The 19,352-nt window shown below is 42.8% G+C and overlaps 1 protein-coding gene and 2 pseudogenes across 3 annotated transcripts; all 3 read left to right on the top strand.

Annotated features, from left to right (window-relative positions):
- Positions 1–2,625: 2,625 nt before the first annotated feature.
- LOC309474552 (zona pellucida sperm-binding protein 4-like) lies at positions 2,626–6,317 on the top strand (annotated as a pseudogene). The gene is made up of 8 exons: positions 2,626–2,631; positions 3,924–4,752; positions 4,832–5,190; positions 5,262–5,419; positions 5,496–5,688; positions 5,758–5,905; positions 5,991–6,063; positions 6,142–6,317. The product of its transcript is annotated as a zona pellucida sperm-binding protein 4-like (transcript).
- A 3,913-nt stretch (positions 6,318–10,230) lies between these two features.
- Positions 10,231–19,330, top strand: LOC309474551 (annotated as a pseudogene). The gene is made up of 12 exons: positions 10,231–10,833; positions 11,050–11,209; positions 11,289–11,574; positions 11,719–11,876; positions 11,953–12,032; positions 17,299–17,605; positions 17,685–18,032; positions 18,104–18,261; positions 18,338–18,530; positions 18,600–18,747; positions 18,833–18,905; positions 18,984–19,330. The product of its transcript is annotated as an uncharacterized misc_RNA (transcript).
- Positions 11,574–12,945, top strand: LOC309514191 (zona pellucida sperm-binding protein 4-like). Its single transcript, XM_082190360.1, has 5 exons — positions 11,574–11,876; positions 11,953–12,145; positions 12,215–12,362; positions 12,448–12,520; positions 12,599–12,945. The coding sequence occupies exons 2-5, from the start codon at positions 12,072–12,074 to the stop codon at positions 12,673–12,675; spliced, it is 372 nt and encodes a 123-aa protein (XP_082046486.1). The 5' UTR covers positions 11,574–11,876; positions 11,953–12,071; the 3' UTR covers positions 12,676–12,945.
- Positions 19,331–19,352: the final 22 nt, after the last annotated feature.

Genomic DNA, 19,352 nt, shown 5'->3' with positions numbered 1-19,352 from the left:
CTGCCTAAGCCATCTAACTTTGTAACGTTCTGCCTATACAAGGCAGGATACACCACAAAATATACGTTCTAGACCCTCTATGAAAGCGTTGGATAGAATTGCTCACAATGTAAACAAGCAAGATCAAGTGACCACCCAAAGTGTATTAAATAGAAAGCACTGAAAATCAATATATACAAAAATGTAAGTGTGTGTTCCAGTCCAATGTTGTGTATGTGTGCATTGAATCGACCTCACCGGTAAGCCGTTTTAAGTCCGTGCACACGATGAGGAACAGCGCTGTCCTGTGAAGCGATCTCCAAGGTGAAATAATCCAGCAAGTATATCTCCACAAACAGTCAATTACCGCCAAGCCGTGTAGTGTGATCGATCGCTAATCCAAAAGAGCAATAAGCTGTTTCTCAATATGCGTACTTGTCTGTTCTTGTGAAACGTCATCAGTCGCTGCCCAAGTACTGTTCCAATTCAAAGTTCACATCTAACCAAGTCCAGTTCAAATCCCCGGATGTGTTCTTGATCCACCCCTTTTACCGAGGAGGCATCGAGAGGTGACTTGTGTGGACTTGAGACAGCCAGGTATCCCAGAATGCTTCTCACACCAACTAGCAAGCGTCAATAGCAGATTAGAAAACCCGCATAATTTAAAAATGCTACTGTAATTGTGTCACGAAATGTAGTTTTTCAGGCGAGAATGTAGTTGTTTAAAGCTCAAATCTTTGGTTTATTTATAAAGAGAGCGCCTATTTGAAAATTTGATCTGACGTTTTCGGAGTTGTGAGATCCAGGCAATCGGACGCTCGGCGCTCATGTACCCCGCCGAGAACAGCCTTCCCTCGGCTAGTGCTGCTGACGTTTGCCGCTGGCTCGTATGTCTCTAGTCTAGTGGTTTAACATGAGATATAAATCGTCTTGTGTATATCTAACGGGTTATTTTTTTTAATTTTTTTTTTTTTGTCTCAGTCTATCATTTGTTCCCTGGCAAAACGTTTTGGCTGAGGGCAAAGTGAAGTTTCATAGCTTTATATATTTAGTCTATTTAACTTTATGTTGTAGCCTAGAGCGCTGAATTATGTTTGACTGAATCGTTTGCTTTATTATTGTAAAGCTTCTTATACCTTTTAGGCTACTTGTACTTTTATAATGGCTATTATTGATCATTAAAACTGACATTTAACAAAAAAGGTTATGTAATTTTATTTGATAAATTTATACATGTTGCCTATTCTCTTCACTGTATGTACATATATAATAAAATATTTTTGCTAAATGTCAGTTTTAATGATCAATATTATAATGTTTTTTATGTATCAAAACAAAAAGAGTCAGGGTTGTGTTTTATATTTCGTGTTGTTATAAATATATGCAGTGAAGATAATCAATTGCGTTGCCTGAACCACAGTGGCCATTAATATGTTTACGATTTTTTTTAATGAAAATGAAGAGAGGCAGAGTGGTGTTTTATAACATATTTTGTTTTATTGTAGCCTAAATATACATAAAGAGATAACCGGAGTAGCCAGAGCGAGCTGAGTGACGCTATCAAGTACGTCGCTGTTCCATTTGCAGAATTATCGGACGTGCGTCCTCCCGTCCTCTAGTGATGTTACGTATGACACTGAAGCTTCGATGTGCGTATCACACATGCGACACAATTTCTAGTGAAGCCCCGTATCGGGGTGTGTATTGGTTTACTAGAGTCACGTGATCGACGAGCCTCACTTTCTGTCCAATCACGTGCGCGTTTCGCTTTGGGTGTCAGAAGGCTCGAACCCCAGATCTTATTTAACCAGGGGGGCAGGGTTTCATATTATTTTGAAGCTTCCCCGGGCGCCGCCATTGATTAGCCGACCCCCACCTGCTGTTAGCATTCCATTGACTCCCATTCATTTTGATCGGGGGGACGTGGAGGCAAAATGACAAAATAATTAATCAGAATACTTAGCAAAAGTTGCTCCTGCTCCTAGCTCATGGACAGCTCCTACTCACACTCTCCGTCTCTGCAAGTTTCGGAAGGGAATGATTCAGATTTCTCTTGGCACAGCTACTAGAAGACGGACGGGTTGCTCACGTCACATCTACGTCGTCAAACTCAGTTTGAGTCTGCGCAGTACGCTCGACCCCCAGGAAGTGAGAGCTTCTAATTGACTTCACTTGTCTCCGTTGAATCCAATGGGGTCGCTGTGTCCAGTTTATATACTGTCTATGTATTTAACGAGTCATTGTTGGCTCAGTCTGGTTGATGGGTTTGCGAGGAGAGAAAATGAATTTATTTAATGAACAAATAAAACACAAACATGTAAGGCTTTTATTTGTACACATAATATTGAAACTATGGAGTGTGTTGTGGTTGCTTCATCTGCCAGAGCTTCTAACACAGGCTTCTGGCTGCTTTATTTTAAATAAGCACCAGATGGCGCTGTTCTCGACACTCTCGAAGCTTTGAATCTTTTCCCGGAACAGTCAGGAGAAAGCCTCAGTGATTCATGAGGCATCATTTCCCCATCCCTACCGTCCTCGGGAGTTCATTCTCCTGAGTCGAACTTGTCAAGTCCGAACTACCAAGGACTCAAGTCCGAAGTTTGCGTACTTGGTATCGAGAAACGGCCATAGTAAAGTTGCTCCCGAATGCCGGTAAGCCGGCTCCCTTTAACGGAAGTGAAGTTGATCAGCTGAAGTATGACGTCACGGGGATTCCCAGGTGTAACGATCAAGACTCTTGCTCAGAAAAAACAGTAAGACCAAAACTGGACAGGGGCAACAAAAACCCAGGGATTCTTTAATATAAGAACATCTGACATGTATAACTCTTTAATTAGTTTAATAAGCCGTCTTATAAATATCCCCTTTATGTGGCCACGCTACAACTTTACTATTTGCCAAGTTCTAGTCATTAACTTGGGCCCCTGTTCATGTTTCACATATAATTAAGGTTTTAGCTTCTGTCTGTTTGAGGCTTTACATACGACTTTATGGCTGGACTAGCATAACTGCATATATTGATGCCCAAACCCCTCTGAGGTCACTCATTGGCTTTTTGTAATGCTTTTTTTACAGTCACGCAAGTATAGAATCATATCTTTGGATAAAGGATTGGTTGATACTGAATTTTGGTTATTTATTTATTTAAATTTCAGGCTAGTCCCAGTAATGTAGACTGCTTTCATGTAAGCATTCATCCCTTAACTGTTGTATCCCAACTAGGTAGCTGTCCAAGGCCTTGTTTACACCTGGTACTAAGAAGCATTTTTTGTAAATCGGATCACAAGTGGACTGTGGTAAATGAAGGTGTAAAAAAGGGGCTTTTTTTTTTTTTTAGCTTGTCTATTTTTGGCCACTTCCAGAGGTAGTCCAACACATTCGACCAGATTGCTTTCATAGAGTAGATGCTCATGTGGTTGAATGTGTTCGAACAGCCGCAAAACGGTGTACTCTACCGCCTACTGACCTAGTACGTAAACATTTTAAGAAGTGCGCTAGCAGGTGTGATTTAAACTTTCTTAAAATATACAGGCCTGTTGCCATGAGAAAACTATGATGTGTTTCAAAGAGAGAGAAAAACAATCCAGAATAGCTAAAACATCTAATATAAAAAAGGCTGAATTCAGAATGGCAGAAATAGTACTAGCATACTATTCTGAATTCAGCTCAATGTGGTTTTATGTATGTTCAAAAGGGAAAAATTGACTTAAACAATAGAATCACCTAGTTGCATAAACTCCCACTCGTGCAAGTCTGGAGAATCATGACTTAATGAAGAGGGTGGGATTATCATTAATTAGCCAAAGTCTGTAGAGTACAAAAGGACCAAAGAGCAGCACCTCAACAGTGTGACTAGCTGTTGAACAATGGCAGGAAGTTGGTGTGCTGTTCAGTCGCTGGCACTTTGTGTTTGGTTCTGTGCGTTTAGTCATGCTGTTCCGAAGTGGAGTGATCGGCCCCTGAATCCTGATGCGCTGATGTTCCAGCAAACTGACCAGCGGTTTCAAAAGCCAGTTCAACAGCAAGCTAGTCAACGGTTTCCTCAGAAGGTTCAAAAGCCAGTTCAACAGCAATCTAGTCAATGGTTTCCTCAGAAGGTTCAAAAGCCAGTTCAACAGCAAGCTAGTCAATGGTTTCCTCAGAAGGTTCAAAAGCCAGTTCAACAGCAAGCTAGTCAACAGTTTCTTCAGCAGGTTCAAAAGCCGGTTCAAAAGCCAGTTCAACAGCAAGCTAGTCAACAGTTTCTTCAGCAGGTTCAAAAGCCAGTTCAACAGCAATCTAGTCAATGGTTTCCTCAGAAGGTTCAAAAGCCAGTTCAACAGCAAGCTAGTCAATGGTTTCCTCAGAAGGTTCAAAAGCCAGTTCAACAGCAAGCTAGTCAACAGTTTCCTCAGTCAGTTCAACAGCAAGCTAGTCAACAGTTTCCTCAGCAGGTTCAACAGCAAGCTAGTCAACAGTTTCCTCAGCAGGTTCAACAGCAAGCTAGTCAACAGTTTCCTCAGTCAGTTCAACAGCAGGCTAGTCAACAGTTTCCTCAGCAGGTTCAACTGCAAGCTAGTCAACAGTTTCCTCAGTCAGTTCAACAGCAAGCTAGTCAACAGTTTCCTCAGCAGTTTCAGCCTAAGCAGCCAGTGGCACAGGCAGAGCCCCTTGACAAATGTACTGTAGCGGATTATGAGCAGATTCAATGTGGACCACCTGGTATCAGTGGTGCTGAGTGTGCTGCTATCAACTGCTGCTTTAATGGACAGCAGTGTTACTATGGGAAGGCAGGTAAGAGTGTAGAGTCAATGTAGAGGCATTCATGTTAAACTGATCCTCAGCAATAACCTGCTCTTGTAACTTGTTCCAGTGACTGTCCAGTGTATAAGAGATGGTCAGTTTGTGGTAGTGGTGGCTAGAGATGTTACGCTGCCTCGATTGAGCCTGGATTCAGTCCGTCTCCTGGGTGGAAGTGATCCAGCTTGCAGTCCTGTGGGATCCACACCTTTCTTTGCTATATACCAGTTCCCTGTCACTGCATGTGGCACAAGCATGATGGCGAGTAGCTGCTCTTGGTTTTGTTCTGCATGGCTTAGAATGGATTGGATGCCAACAATGTTACTATTTGCAGGAGGACAGTGGATATGTGGTGTATGAAAACAGAATGACCTCCTCATATGAAGTGGGTATCGGACCACTTGGTTCCATTACAAGGGACAGCCATTTTGAGTAAGTGATGTATGCTTTATCATAAAGGTGAATCATTGACAAGTGCTACAAGCTCACTGTTTGTTGTCCAGGCTTCTCTTCCAGTGTAGGTACTCTGGTACCTCTGTGGAAGCTCTGGTTGTGGAGGTCAACACCGTTCCTCCACCTCCACCAGTAGCTGCTCCTGGACCCCTCAGGGTGGAGCTTAGACTGGCAAATGGTCAATGTGTCACCAAAGGCTGTGCAGAAGGTAAGTGTTTGTCCCAAGTATGCCTAAAGCCTTTCTAAAACTCCAGTTTCTAGTTAAACACTGCATTCTTCCTCAGGGGACGAGGCGTACACGTCCTACTACAGTGATGCTGATTATCCAGTTACAAAAGTCCTGCGGGAGCCTGTGTATGTTGAGGTGCACATTTTGGAGAGGACCGACCCCAACATTGTCCTGATGCTGGGACGTTGCTGGGCGACATCAACCCCCAGTCCACTCAGTCTACCCCAATGGGATCTTCTGGTTGATGGGTGAGTAAGGCCAGTCTTTATCCATCTAGTGTGCTGTAAGGCATTTCTGACTGCCTCTTTGCCTTTCAGATGCCCTTACCAGGATGATCGTTACCTGACCACATTGGTTCCAGTGGCTGGATCATCTGGTCTTCAGTTCCCGACCCACTACAAGCGCTTTGTTGTGAAGATGTTCACATTTGTAGATCCAGCATCACTGGCTCCTCTGCAGGAAACCGTATGCTCTGCAGCCTTACCTCAACCCTTAATATTAGTGCTTTTTACAGTGAATTCTATGGCTTAACCCTTTCCCCCTCTGTTAGATCTTCATCCACTGTAGTACAGCGGTGTGCCATCCCTCCTCTGGCTCCTGTGAGCAAAGTTGCACTAGGAAAAGTGAGTGCTTGCTGTAAGTTGACTTCAGGAACTGAGAATTTATTTAAATGCCCCTCATGCTTCTACCACTTTTTACAGGAAGGGACACGCATGTCAAGACCATCTCTAGTGGGCAAACTGTGGTGTCTAGTGGACAAGTTAACCTGGTCAAGTGAATTTTTGTGTTTTAATAAACTTCATGAAACTCAACATGTTTCTCTTTGGTATTCATTTCTGTCTGGAGTTGGATGTTTCATGACTGTTCTCAGTTTGACTTCTGCACTACTAAACCTTTTTCTTTTGTGCATTGAGATTCTTGACTTGAACTAAACAAGCCAAGTTTCTGCCTAAGCCATCGAACTTTGTAACGTTCTGCCTATACAAGGCAGGATACACCACAAAATATACGTTCTAGACCCTCTATGAAAGCGTTGGATAGAATTGCTCACAATGTAAACAAGCAAGATCAAGTGACCACCCAAAGTGTATTAAATAGAAAGCACTGAAAATCAATATATACAAAAATGTAAGTGTGTGTTCCAGTCCAATGTTGTGTATGTGTGCATTGAATCGACCTCACCGGTAAGCCGTTTTAAGTCCGTGCACACGATGAGGAACAGCGCTGTCCTGTGAAGCGATCTCCAAGGTGAAATAATCCAGCAAGTATATCTCCACAAACAGTCAATTACCGCCAAGCCGTGTAGTGTGATCGATCGCTAATCCAAAAGAGCAATAAGCTGTTTCTCAATATGCGTACTTGTCTGTTCTTGTGAAACGTCATCAGTCGCTGCCCAAGTACTGTTCCAATTCAAAGTTCACATCTAACCAAGTCCAGTTCAAATCCCCGGATGTGTTCTTGATCCACCCCTTTTACCGAGGAGGCATCGAGAGGTGACTTGTGTGGACTTGAGACAGCCAGGTATCCCAGAATGCTTCTCACACCAACTAGCAAGCGTCAATAGCAGATTAGAAAACCCGCATAATTTAAAAATGCTACTGTTATTGTGTCACGAAATGTAGTTTTTCAGGCGAGAATGTAGTTGTTTAAAGCTCAAATCTTTGGTTTATTTATAAAGAGAGCGCCTATTTGAAAATTTGATCTGACGTTTTCGGAGTTGTGAGATCCAGGCAATCGGACGCTCGGCGCTCATGTACCCCGCCGAGAACAGCCTTCCCTCGGCTAGTGCTGCTGACGTTTGCCGCTGGCTCGTATGTCTCTAGTCTAGTGGTTTAACATGAGATATAAATCGTCTTGTGTATATCTAACGGGTTATTTTATTTTATTTATTTATTTTTGTCTCAGTCTATCATTTGTTCCCTGGCAAAACGTTTTGGCTGAGGGCAAAGTGAAGTTTCATAGCTTTATATATTTAGTCTATTTAACTTTATGTTGTAGCCTAGAGCGCTGAATTATGTTTGACTGAATCGTTTGCTTTATTATTGTAAAGCTTCTTATACCTTTTAGGCTACTTGTACTTTTATAATGGCTATTATTGATCATTAAAACTGACATTTAACAAAAAAGGTTATGTAATTTTATTTGATAAATTTATACATGTTGCCTATTCTCTTCACTGTATGTACATATATAATAAAATATTTTTGCTAAATGTCAGTTTTAATGATCAATATTATAATGTTTTTTATGTATCAAAACAAAAAGAGTCAGGGTTGTGTTTTATATTTCGTGTTGTTATAAATATATGCAGTGAAGATAATCAATTGCGTTGCCTGAACCACAGTGGCCATTAATATGTTTACGATTTTTTTTAATGAAAATGAAGAGAGGCAGAGTGGTGTTTTATAACATATTTTGTTTTATTGTAGCCTAAATATACATAAAGAGATAACCGGAGTAGCCAGAGCGAGCTGAGTGACGCTATCAAGTACGTCGCTGTTCCATTTGCAGAATTATCGGACGTGCGTCCTCCCGTCCTCTAGTGATGTTACGTATGACACTGAAGCTTCGATGTGCGTATCACACATGCGACACAATTTCTAGTGAAGCCCCGTATCGGGGTGTGTATTGGTTTACTAGAGTCACGTGATCGACGAGCCTCACTTTCTGTCCAATCACGTGCGCGTTTCGCTTTGGGTGTCAGAAGGCTCGAACCCCAGATCTTATTTAACCAGGGGGGCAGGGTTTCATATTATTTTGAAGCTTCCCCGGGCGCCGCCATTGATTAGCCGACCCCCACCTGCTGTTAGCATTCCATTGACTCCCATTCATTTTGATCGGGGGGACGTGGAGGCAAAATGACAAAATAATTAATCAGAATACTTAGCAAAAGTTGCTCCTGCTCCTAGCTCATGGACAGCTCCTACTCACACTCTCCGTCTCTGCAAGTTTCGGAAGGGAATGATTCAGATTTCTCTTGGCACAGCTACTAGAAGACGGACGGGTTGCTCACGTCACATCTACGTCGTCAAACTCAGTTTGAGTCTGCGCAGTACGCTCGACCCCCAGGAAGTGAGAGCTTCTAATTGACTTCACTTGTCTCCGTTGAATCCAATGGGGTCGCTGTGTCCAGTTTATATACTGTCTATGTATTTAACGAGTCATTGTTGGCTCAGTCTGGTTGATGGGTTTGTGAGGAGAGAAAATGAATTTATTTAATGAACAAATAAAACACAAACATGTAAGGCTTTTATTTGTACACATAATATTGAAACTATGGAGTGTGTTGTGGTTGCTTCATCTGCCAGAGCTTCTAACACAGGCTTCTGGCTGCTTTATTTTAAATAAGCACCAGATGGCGCTGTTCTCGACACTCTCGAAGCTTTGAATCTTTTCCCGGAACAGTCAGGAGAAAGCCTCAGTGATTCATGAGGCATCATTTCCCCATCCCTACCGTCCTCGGGAGTTCATTCTCCTGAGTCGAACTTGTCAAGTCCGAACTACCAAGGACTCAAGTCCGAAGTTTGCGTACTTGGTATCGAGAAACGGCCATAGTAAAGTTGCTCCCGAATGCCGGTAAGCCGGCTCCCTTTAACGGAAGTGAAGTTGATCAGCTGAAGTATGACGTCACGGGGATTCCCAGGTGTAACGATCAAGACTCTTGCTCAGAAAAAACAGTAAGACCAAAACTGGACAGGGGCAACAAAAACCCAGGGATTCTTTAATATAAGAACATCTGACATGTATAACTCTTTAATTAGTTTAATAAGCCGTCTTATAAATATCCCCTTTATGTGGCCACGCTACAACTTTACTATTTGCCAAGTTCTAGTCATTAACTTGGGCCCCTGTTCATGTTTCACATATAATTAAGGTTTTAGCTTCTGTCTGTTTGAGGCTTTACATACGACTTTATGGCTGGACTAGCATAACTGCATATATTGATGCCCAAACCCCTCTGAGGTCACTCATTGGCTTTTTGTAATGCTTTTTTTACAGTCACGCAAGTATAGAATCATATCTTGGGATAAAGGATTGGTTGATACTGAATTTTGTTTATTTATTTATTTAAATTTCAGGCTAGTCCCAGTAATGTAGACTGCTTTCATGTAAGCATTCATCCCTTAACTGTTGTATCCCAACTAGGTAGATGTCCAAGGCCTTGTTTACACCTGGTACTAAGAAGCATTTTTTGTAAATCGGATCACAAGTGGACTGTGGTAAATGAAGGTGTAAAAAAGGGGCTTTTTTTTTTTTTTAGCTTGTCTATTTTTGGCCACTTCCAGAGGTAGTCCAACACATTCGACCAGATTGCTTTCATAGAGTAGATGCTCATGTGGTTGAATGTGTTCGAACAGCCGCAAAACGGTGTACTCTACCGCCTACTGACCTAGTACGTAAACATTTTAAGAAGTGCGCTAGCAGGTGTGATTTAAACTTTCTTAAAATATACAGGCCTGTTGCCATGAGAAAACTATGATGTGTTTCAAAGAGAGAGAAAAACAATCCAGAATAGCTAAAACATCTAATATAAAAAAGGCTGAATTCAGAATGGCAGAAATAGTACTAGCATACTATTCTGAATTCAGCTCAATGTGGTTTTATGTATGTTCAAAAGGGAAAAATTGACTTAAACAATAGAATCACCTAGTTGCATAAACTCCCACTCGTGCAAGTCTGGAGAATCATGACTTAATGAAGAGGGTGGGATTATCATTAATTAGCCAAAGTCTGTAGAGTACAAAAGGACCAAAGAGCAGCACCTCATGAGTGTGACTAGCTGTTGAACAATGGCAGGAAGTTGGTGTGCTGTTCAGTCGCTGGCACTTTGTGTTTGGTTCTGTGCGTTTAGTCATGCTGTTCCGAAGTGGAGTGATCGGCCCCTGAATCCTGATGCGCTGATGTTCCAGCAAACTGACCAGCGGTTTCAAAAGCCAGTTCAACAGCAAGCTAGTCAACGGTTTCCTCAGAAGGTTCAAAAGCCAGTTCAACAGCAATCTAGTCAATGGTTTCCTCAGAAGGTTCAAAAGCCAGTTCAACAGCAAGCTAGTCAATGGTTTCCTCAGAAGGTTCAAAAGCCAGTTCAACAGCAAGCTAGTCAACAGTTTCTTCAGCAGGTTCAAAAGCCGGTTCAAAAGCCAGTTCAACAGCAAGCTAGTCAACAGTTTCTTCAGCAGGTTCAAAAGCCAGTTCAACAGCAATCTAGTCAATGGTTTCCTCAGAAGGTTCAAAAGCCAGTTCAACAGCAAGCTAGTCAATGGTTTCCTCAGAAGGTTCAAAAGCCAGTTCAACAGCAAGCTAGTCAACAGTTTCCTCAGTCAGTTCAACAGCAAGCTAGTCAACAGTTTCCTCAGTCAGTTCAACAGCAAGCTAGTCAACAGTTTCCTCAGCAGGTTCAACAGCAAGCTAGTCAACAGTTTCCTCAGCAGGTTCAACAGCAAGCTAGTCAACAGTTTCCTCAGTCAGTTCAACAGCAGGCTAGTCAACAGTTTCCTCAGCAGGTTCAACTGCAAGCTAGTCAACAGTTTCCTCAGTCAGTTCAACAGCAAGCTAGTCAACAGTTTCCTCAGTCAGTTCAACAGCAAGCTAGTCAACAGTTTCCTCAGCAGTTTCAGCCTAAGCAGCCAGTGGCACAGGCAGAGCCCCTTGACAAATGTACTGTAGCGGATTATGAGCAGATTCAATGTGGACCACCTGGTATCAGTGGTGCTGAGTGTGCTGCTATCAACTGCTGCTTTAATGGACAGCAGTGTTACTATGGGAAGGCAGGTAAGAGTGTAGAGTCAATGTAGAGGCATTCATGTTAAACTGATCCTCAGCAATAACCTGCTCTTGTAACTTGTTCCAGTGACTGTCCAGTGTATAAGAGATGGTCAGTTTGTGGTAGTGGTGGCTAGAGATGTTACGCTGCCTCGATTGAGCCTGGATTCAGTCCGTCTCCTGGGTGGAAGTGATCCAGCTTGCAGTCCTGTGGGATCCACACCTTTCTTTGCTATATACCAGTTCCCTGTCACTGCATGTGGCACAAGCATGATGGCGAGTAGCTGCTCTTGGTTTTGTTCTGCATGGCTTAGAATGGATTGGATGCCAACAATGTTACTATTTGCAGGAGGACAGTGGATATGTGGTGTATGAAAACAGAATGACCTCCTCATATGAAGTGGGTATCGGACCACTTGGTTCCATTACAAGGGACAGCCATTTTGAGTAAGTGATGTATGCTTTATCATAAAGGTGAATCATTGACAAGTGCTACAAGCTCACTGTTTGTTGTCCAGGCTTCTCTTCCAGTGTAGGTACTCTGGTACCTCTGTGGAAGCTCTGGTTGTGGAGGTCAACACCGTTCCTCCACCTCCACCAGTAGCTGCTCCTGGACCCCTCAGGGTGGAGCTTAGACTGGCAAATGGTCAATGTGTCACCAAAGGCTGTGCAGAAGGTAAGTGTTTGTCCCAAGTATGCCTAAAGCCTTTCTAAAACTCCAGTTTCTAGTTAAACACTGCATTCTTCCTCAGGGGACGAGGCGTACACGTCCTACTACAGTGATGCTGATTATCCAGTTACAAAAGTCCTGCGGGAGCCTGTGTATGTTGAGGTGCACATTTTGGAGAGGACCGACCCCAACATTGTCCTGATGCTGGGACGTTGCTGGGCGACATCAACCCCCAGTCCACTCAGTCTACCCCAATGGGATCTTCTGGTTGATGGGTGAGTAAGGCCAGTCTTTATCCATCTAGTGTGCTGTAAGGCATTTCTGACTGCCTCTTTGCCTTTCAGATGCCCTTACCAGGATGATCGTTACCTGACCACATTGGTTCCAGTGGCTGGATCATCTGGTCTTCAGTTCCCGACCCACTACAAGCGCTTTGTTGTGAAGATGTTCACATTTGTAGATCCAGCATCACTGGCTCCTCTGCAGGAAACCGTATGCTCTGCAGCCTTACCTCAACCCTTAATATTAGTGCTTTTTACAGTGAATTCTATGGCTTAACCCTTTCCCCCTCTGTTAGATCTTCATCCACTGTAGTACAGCGGTGTGCCATCCCTCCTCTGGCTCCTGTGAGCAAAGTTGCACTAGGAAAAGTGAGTGCTTGCTGTAAGTTGACTTCAGGAACTGAGAATTTATTTAAATGCCCCTCATGCTTCTACCACTTTTTACAGGAAGGGACACGCATGTCAAGACCATCTCTAGTGGGCAAACTGTGGTGTCTAGTGGACAAGTTAACCTGGTCAAGTGAATTTTTGTGTTTTAATAAACTTCATGAAACTCAACATGTTTCTCTTTGGTATTCATTTCTGTCTGGAGTTGGATGTTTCATGACTGTTCTCAGTTTGACTTCTGCACTACTAAACCTTTTTCTTTTGTGCATTGAGATTCTTGACTTGAACTAAACAAGCCAAGTTTCTGCCTAAGCCATCTAACTTTGTAACGTTCTGCCTATACAAGGCAGGATACACCACAAAATATACGTTCTAGACCCTCTATGAAAGCGTTGGATAGAATTGCTCACAATGTAAACAAGCAAGATCAAGTGACCACCCAAAGTGTATTAAATAGAAAGCACTGAAAATCAATATATACAAAAATGTAAGTGTGTGTTCCAGTCCAATGTTGTGTATGTGTGCATTGAATCGACCTCACCGGTAAGCCGTTTTAAGTCCGTGCACACGATGAGGAACAGCGCTGTCCTGTGAAGTGATCTCCAAGGTGAAATAATCCAGCAAGTATATCTCCACAAACAGTCAATTACCGCCAAGCCGTGTAGTGTGATCGATCGCTAATCCAAAAGAGCAATAAGCTGTTTCTCAATATGCGTACTTGTCTGTTCTTGTGAAACGTCATCAGTCGCTGCCCAAGTACTGTTCCAATTCAAAGTTCACATCTAACCAAGTCCAGTTCAAATCCCCGGATGTGTTCTTGATCCACCCCTTTTACCAAGGAGGCATCGAGAGGTGACTTGTGTGGACTTGAGACAGCCAGGTATCCCAGAATGCTTCTCACACCAACTAGCAAGCGTCAATAGCAGATTAGAAAACCCGCATAATTTAAAAATGCTACTGTTATTGTGTCACGAAATGTAGTTTTTCAGGCGAGAATGTAGTTGTTTAAAGCTCAAATCTTTGGTTTATTTATAAAGAGAGCGCCTATTTGAAAATTTGATCTGACGTTTTCGGAGTTGTGAGATCCAGGCAATCGGACGCTCGGCGCTCATGTACCCCGCCGAGAACAGCCTTCCCTCGGCTAGTGCTGCTGACGTTTGCCGCTGGCTCGTATGTCTCTAGTCTAGTGGTTTAACATGAGATATAAATCGTCTTGTGTATATCTAACGGGTTATTTTATTTTATTTATTTATTTTTGTCTCCGTCTATCATTTGTTCCCTGGCAAAACGTTTTGGCTGAGGGCAAAGTGAAGTTTCATAGCTTTATATATTTAGTCTATTTAACTTTATGTTGTAGCCTAGAGCGCTGAATTATGTTTGACTGAATCGTTTGCTTTATTATTGTAAAGCTTCTTATACCTTTTAGGCTACTTGTACTTTTATAATGGCTATTATTGACCATTAAAACTGACATTTAACAAAAAAGGTTATGTAATTTTATTTGATAAATTTATACATGTTGCCTATTCTCTTCACTGTATGTACATATATAATAAAATATTTTTGCTAAATGTCAGTTTTAATGATCAATATTATAATGTTTTTTATGTATCAAAACAAAAAGAGTCAGGGTTGTGTTTTATATTTCGTGTTGTTATAAATATATGCAGTGAAGATAATCAATTGCGTTGCCTGAACCACAGTGGCCATTAATATGTTTAAGATTTTTTTTAATGAAAATGAAGAGAGGCAGAGTGGTGTTTTATAACATATTTTGTTTTATTGTAGCCTAAATATACATAAAGAGATAACCGGAGTAGCCAGAGCGAGCTGAGTGACGCTATCAAGTACGTCGCTGTTCCATTTGCAGAATTATCGGACTTGCGTCCTCCCGTCCTCTAGTGATGTTACGTATGACACTGAAGCTTCGATGTGCGTATCACACATGCGACAAAATTTCTAGTGAAGCCCCGTATCGGGGTGTGTATTGGTTTACTAGAGTCACGTGATCGACGAGCCTCACTTTCTGTCCAATCACGTGCGTGTTTCGCTTTGGGTGTCAGAAGGCTCGAACCCCAGATCTTATTTAACCAGGGGGGCAGGGTTTCATATTATTTTGAAGCTTCCCCGGGCGCCGCCATTGATTAGCCGACCCCCACCTGCTGTTAGCATTCCATTGACTCCCATTCATTTTGATCGGGGGGACGTGGAGGCAAAATGACAAAATAATTAATCAGAATACTTAGCAAAAGTTGCTCCTGCTCCTAGCTCATGGACAGCTCCTACTCACACTCTCCGTCTCTGCAAGTTTCGGAAGGGAATGATTCAGATTTCTCTTGGCACAGCTACTAGAAGACGGACGGGTTGCTCACGTCACATCTACGTCGTCAAACTCAGTTTGAGTCTGTGCAGTACGCTCGACCCCCAGGAAGTGAGAGCTTCTAATTGACTTCACTTGTCTCCGTTGAATCCAATGGGGTCGCTGTGTCCAGTTTATATACTGTCTATGTATTTAACGAGTCATTGTTGGCTCAGTCTGGTTGATGGGTTTGTGAGGAGAGAAAATGAATTTATTTAATGAACAAATAAAACACAAACATGTAAGGCTTTTATTTGTACACATAATATTGAAACTATGGAGTGTGTTGTGGTTGCTTCATCTGCCAGAGCTTCTAACACAGGCTTCTGGCTGCTTTATTTTAAATAAGCACCAGATGGCGCTGTTCTCGACACTCTCGAAGCTTTGAATCTTTTCCCGGAACAGTCAGGAGAAAGCCTCAGTGATTCATGAGGCATCATTTCCCCATCCCTACCGTCCTCGGGAGTTCATTCTCCTGAGTCGAACTTGTCAAGTCCGAACTACCAAGGACTCAAGTCCGAAGTTTGCGTACTTGGTATCGAGAAACGGCCATAGTAAAGTTGCTCCCGAATGCCGGTAAGCCGGCTCCCTTTAACGGAAGTGAAGTTGATCAGCTGAAGTATGACGTCACGGGGATTCCCAGGTGTAACGATCAAGACTCTTGCTCAGAAAAAACAGTAAGACCAAAACTGGACAGGGGCAACAAAAACCCAGGGATTCTTTAATATAAGAACATCTGACATGTATAACTCTTTAATTAGTTTAATAAGCCGTCTTATAAATATCCCCTTTATGTGGCCACGCTACAACTTTACTATTTGCCAAGTTCTAGTCATTAACTTGGGCCCCTGTTCATGTTTCACATATAATTAAGGTTTTAGCTTCTGTCTGTTTGAGGCTTTACATACGACTTTATGGCTGGACTAGCATAACTGCATATATTGATGCCCAAACCCCTCTGAGGTCACTCATTGGCTTTTTGTAATGCTTTTTTTACAGTCACGCAAGTATAGAATCATATCTTTGGATAAAGGATTGGTTGATACTGAATTTTGGTTATTTATTTATTTAAATTTCAGGCTAGTCCCAGTAATGTAGACTGCTTTCATGTAAGCATTCATCCCTTAACTGTTGTATCCCAACTAGGTAGCTGTCCAAGGCCTTGTTTACACCTGGTACTAAGAAGCATTTTTTGTAAATCGGATCACAAGTGGACTGTGGTAAATGAAGGTGTAAAAAAGGGGCTTTTTTTTTTTTTAGCTTGTCTATTTTTGGCCACTTCCAGAGGTAGTCCAACACATTCGACCAGATTGCTTTCATAGAGTAGATGCTCATGTGGTTGAATGTGTTCGAACAGCCGCAAAACGGTGTACTCTACCGCCTACTGACCTAGTACGTAAACATTTTAAGAAGTGCGCTAGCAGGTGTGATTTAAACTTTCTTAAAATATACAGGCCTGTTGCCATGAGAAAACTATGATGTGTTTCAAAGAGAGAGAAAAACAATCCAGAATAGCTAAAACATCTAATATAAAAAAGGCTGAATTCAGAATGGCAGAAATAGTACTAGCATACTATTCTGAATTCAGCTCAATGTGGTTTTATGTATGTTCAAAAGGGAAAAATTGACTTAAACAATAGAATCACCTAGTTGCATAAACTCCCACTCGTGCAAGTCTGGAGAATCATGACTTAATGAAGAGGGTGGGATTATCATTAATTAGCCAAAGTCTGTAGAGTACAAAAGGACCAAAGAGCAGCACCTCAACAGTGTGACTAGCTGTTGAACAATGGCAGGAAGTTGGTGTGCTGTTCAGTCGCTGGCACTTTGTGTTTGGTTCTGTGCGTTTAGTCATGCTGTTCCGAAGTGGAGTGATCGGCCCCTGAATCCTGATGCGCTGATGTTCCAGCAAACTGACCAGCGGTTTCAAAAGCCAGTTCAACAGCAAGCTAGTCAACGGTTTCCTCAGAAGGTTCAAAAGCCAGTTCAACAGCAATCTAGTCAATGGTTTCCTCAGAAGGTTCAAAAGCCAGTTCAACAGCAAGCTAGTCAATGGTTTCCTCAGAAGGTTCAAAAGCCAGTTCAACAGCAAGCTAGTCAACAGTTTCTTCAGCAGGTTCAACAGCAAGCTAGTCAACAGTTTCTTCAGCAGGTTCAAAAGCCAGTTCAACAGCAATCTAGTCAATGGTTTCCTCAGAAGGTTCAAAAGCCAGTTCAACAGCAAGCTAGTCAATGGTTTCCTCAGAAGGTTCAAAAGCCAGTTCAACAGCAAGCTAGTCAACAGTTTCCTCAGTCAGTTCAACAGCAAGCTAGTCAACAGTTTCCTCAGTCAGTTCAACCGCAAACTAGTCAACAGTTTCCTCAGCAGGTTCAACAGCAAGCTAGTCAACAGTTTCCTCAGCAGGTTCAACAGCAAGCTAGTCAACAGTTTCCTCAGTCAGTTCAACAGCAGGCTAGTCAACAGTTTCCTCAGCAGGTTCAACTGCAAGCTAGTCAACAGTTTCCTCAGTCAGTTCAACAGCAAGCTAGTCAACAGTTTCCTCAGCAGTTTCAGCCTAAGCAGCCAGTGGCACAGGCAGAGCCCCTTGACAAATGTACTGTAGCGGATTATGAGCAGATTCAATGTGGACCACCTGGTATCAGTGGTGCTGAGTGTGCTGCTATCAACTGCTGCTTTAATGGACAGCAGTGTTACTATGGGAAGGCAGGTAAGAGTGTAGAGTCAATGTAGAGGCATTCATGTTAAACTGATCCTCAGCAATAACCTGCTCTTGTAACTTGTTCCAGTGACTGTCCAGTGTATAAGAGATGGTCAGTTTGTGGTAGTGGTGGCTAGAGATGTTACGCTGCCTGGATTCAGTCCGTCTCCTGGGTGGAAGTGATCCAGCTTGCAGTCCTGTGGGATCCACACCTTTCTTTGCTATATACCAGTTCCCTGTCACTGCATGTGGCACAAGCATGATGGCGAGTAGCTGCTCTTGGTTTTGTTCTGCATGGCTTAGACTGGATTGGATGCCAACACTGTTACTATTTGCAGGAGGACAGTGGATATGTGGTGTATGAAAACAGAATGACCTCCTCATATGAAGTGGGTATCGGACCACTTGGTTCCATTACAAGGGACAGCCATTTTGAGTAAGTGATGTATGCTTTATCATAAAGGTGAATCATTGACAAGTGCTACAAGCTCACTGTTTGTTGTCCAGGCTTCTCTTCCAGTGTAGGTACTCTGGTACCTCTGTGGAAGCTCTGGTTGTGGAGGTCAACACCGTTCCTCCACCTCCACCAGTAGCTGCTCCTGGACCCCTCAGGGTGGAGCTTAGACTGGCAAATGGTCAATGTGTCACCAAAGGCTGTGCAGAAGGTAAGTGTTTGTCCCAAGTATGCCTAAAGCCTTTCTAAAACTCCAGTTTCTAGTTAAACACTGCATTCTTCCTCAGGGGACGAGGCGTACACGTCCTACTACAGTGATGCTGATTATCCAGTTACAAAAGTCCTGCGGGAGCCTGTGTATGTTGAGGTGCACATTTTGGAGAGGACCGACCCCAACATTGTCCTGATGCTGGGACGTTGCTGGGCGACATCAACCCCCAGTCCACTCAGTCTACCCCAATGGGATCTTCTGGTTGATGGGTGAGTAAGGCCAGTCTTTATCCATCTAGTGTGCTGTAAGGCATTTCTGACTGCCTCTTTGCCTTTCAGATGCCCTTACCAGGATGATCGTTACCTGACCACATTGGTTCCAGTGGCTGGATCATCTGGTCTTCAGTTCCCGACCCACTACAAGCGCTTTGTTGTGAAGATGTTCACATTTGTAGATCCAGCATCACTGGCTCCTCTGCAGGAAACCGTATGCTCTGCAGCCTTACCTCAACCCTTAATATTAGTGCTTTTTACAGTGAATTCTATGGCTTAACCCTTTCCCCCTCTGTTAGATCTTCATCCACTGTAGTACAGCGGTGTGCCATCCCTCCTCTGGCTCCTGTGAGCAAAGTTGCACTAGGAAAAGTGAGTGCTTGCTGTAAGTTGACTTCAGGAACTGAGAATTTATTTAAATGCCCCTCATGCTTCTACCACTTTTTACAGGAAGGGACACGCATGTCAAGACCATCTCTAGTGGGCAAACTGTGGTGTCTAGTGGACAAGTTAACCTGGTCAAGTGAATTTTTGTGTTTTAATAAACTTCATGAAACTCAACATGTTTCTCTTTGGTATTCATTTCTGTCTGGAGTTGGATGTTTCATGACTGTTCTCAGTTTGACTTCTGCACTACTAAACCTTTTTCTTTTGTGCATTGAGATTCTTGACTTGAACTAAACAAGCCAAGTTTCTGCCTAAGCCATCTAACTTTGTAACGTTCTGCCTATACAAGGCAGGATACACCACAAAATATACGTTCTAGACCCTCTATGAAAGCGTTGGATAGAATTGCTCACAATGTAAACAAGCAAGATC

This window comes from Leuciscus leuciscus (genome assembly GCF_965113295.1).
Source record: "Leuciscus leuciscus genome assembly, chromosome: 14".
Taxonomy (NCBI): Eukaryota; Metazoa; Chordata; class Actinopteri; order Cypriniformes; family Leuciscidae; genus Leuciscus; species Leuciscus leuciscus.
The sequence above is the reverse complement of the archived record's forward strand: the minus strand, read 5'-3'. Positions and strand labels throughout refer to the sequence as shown.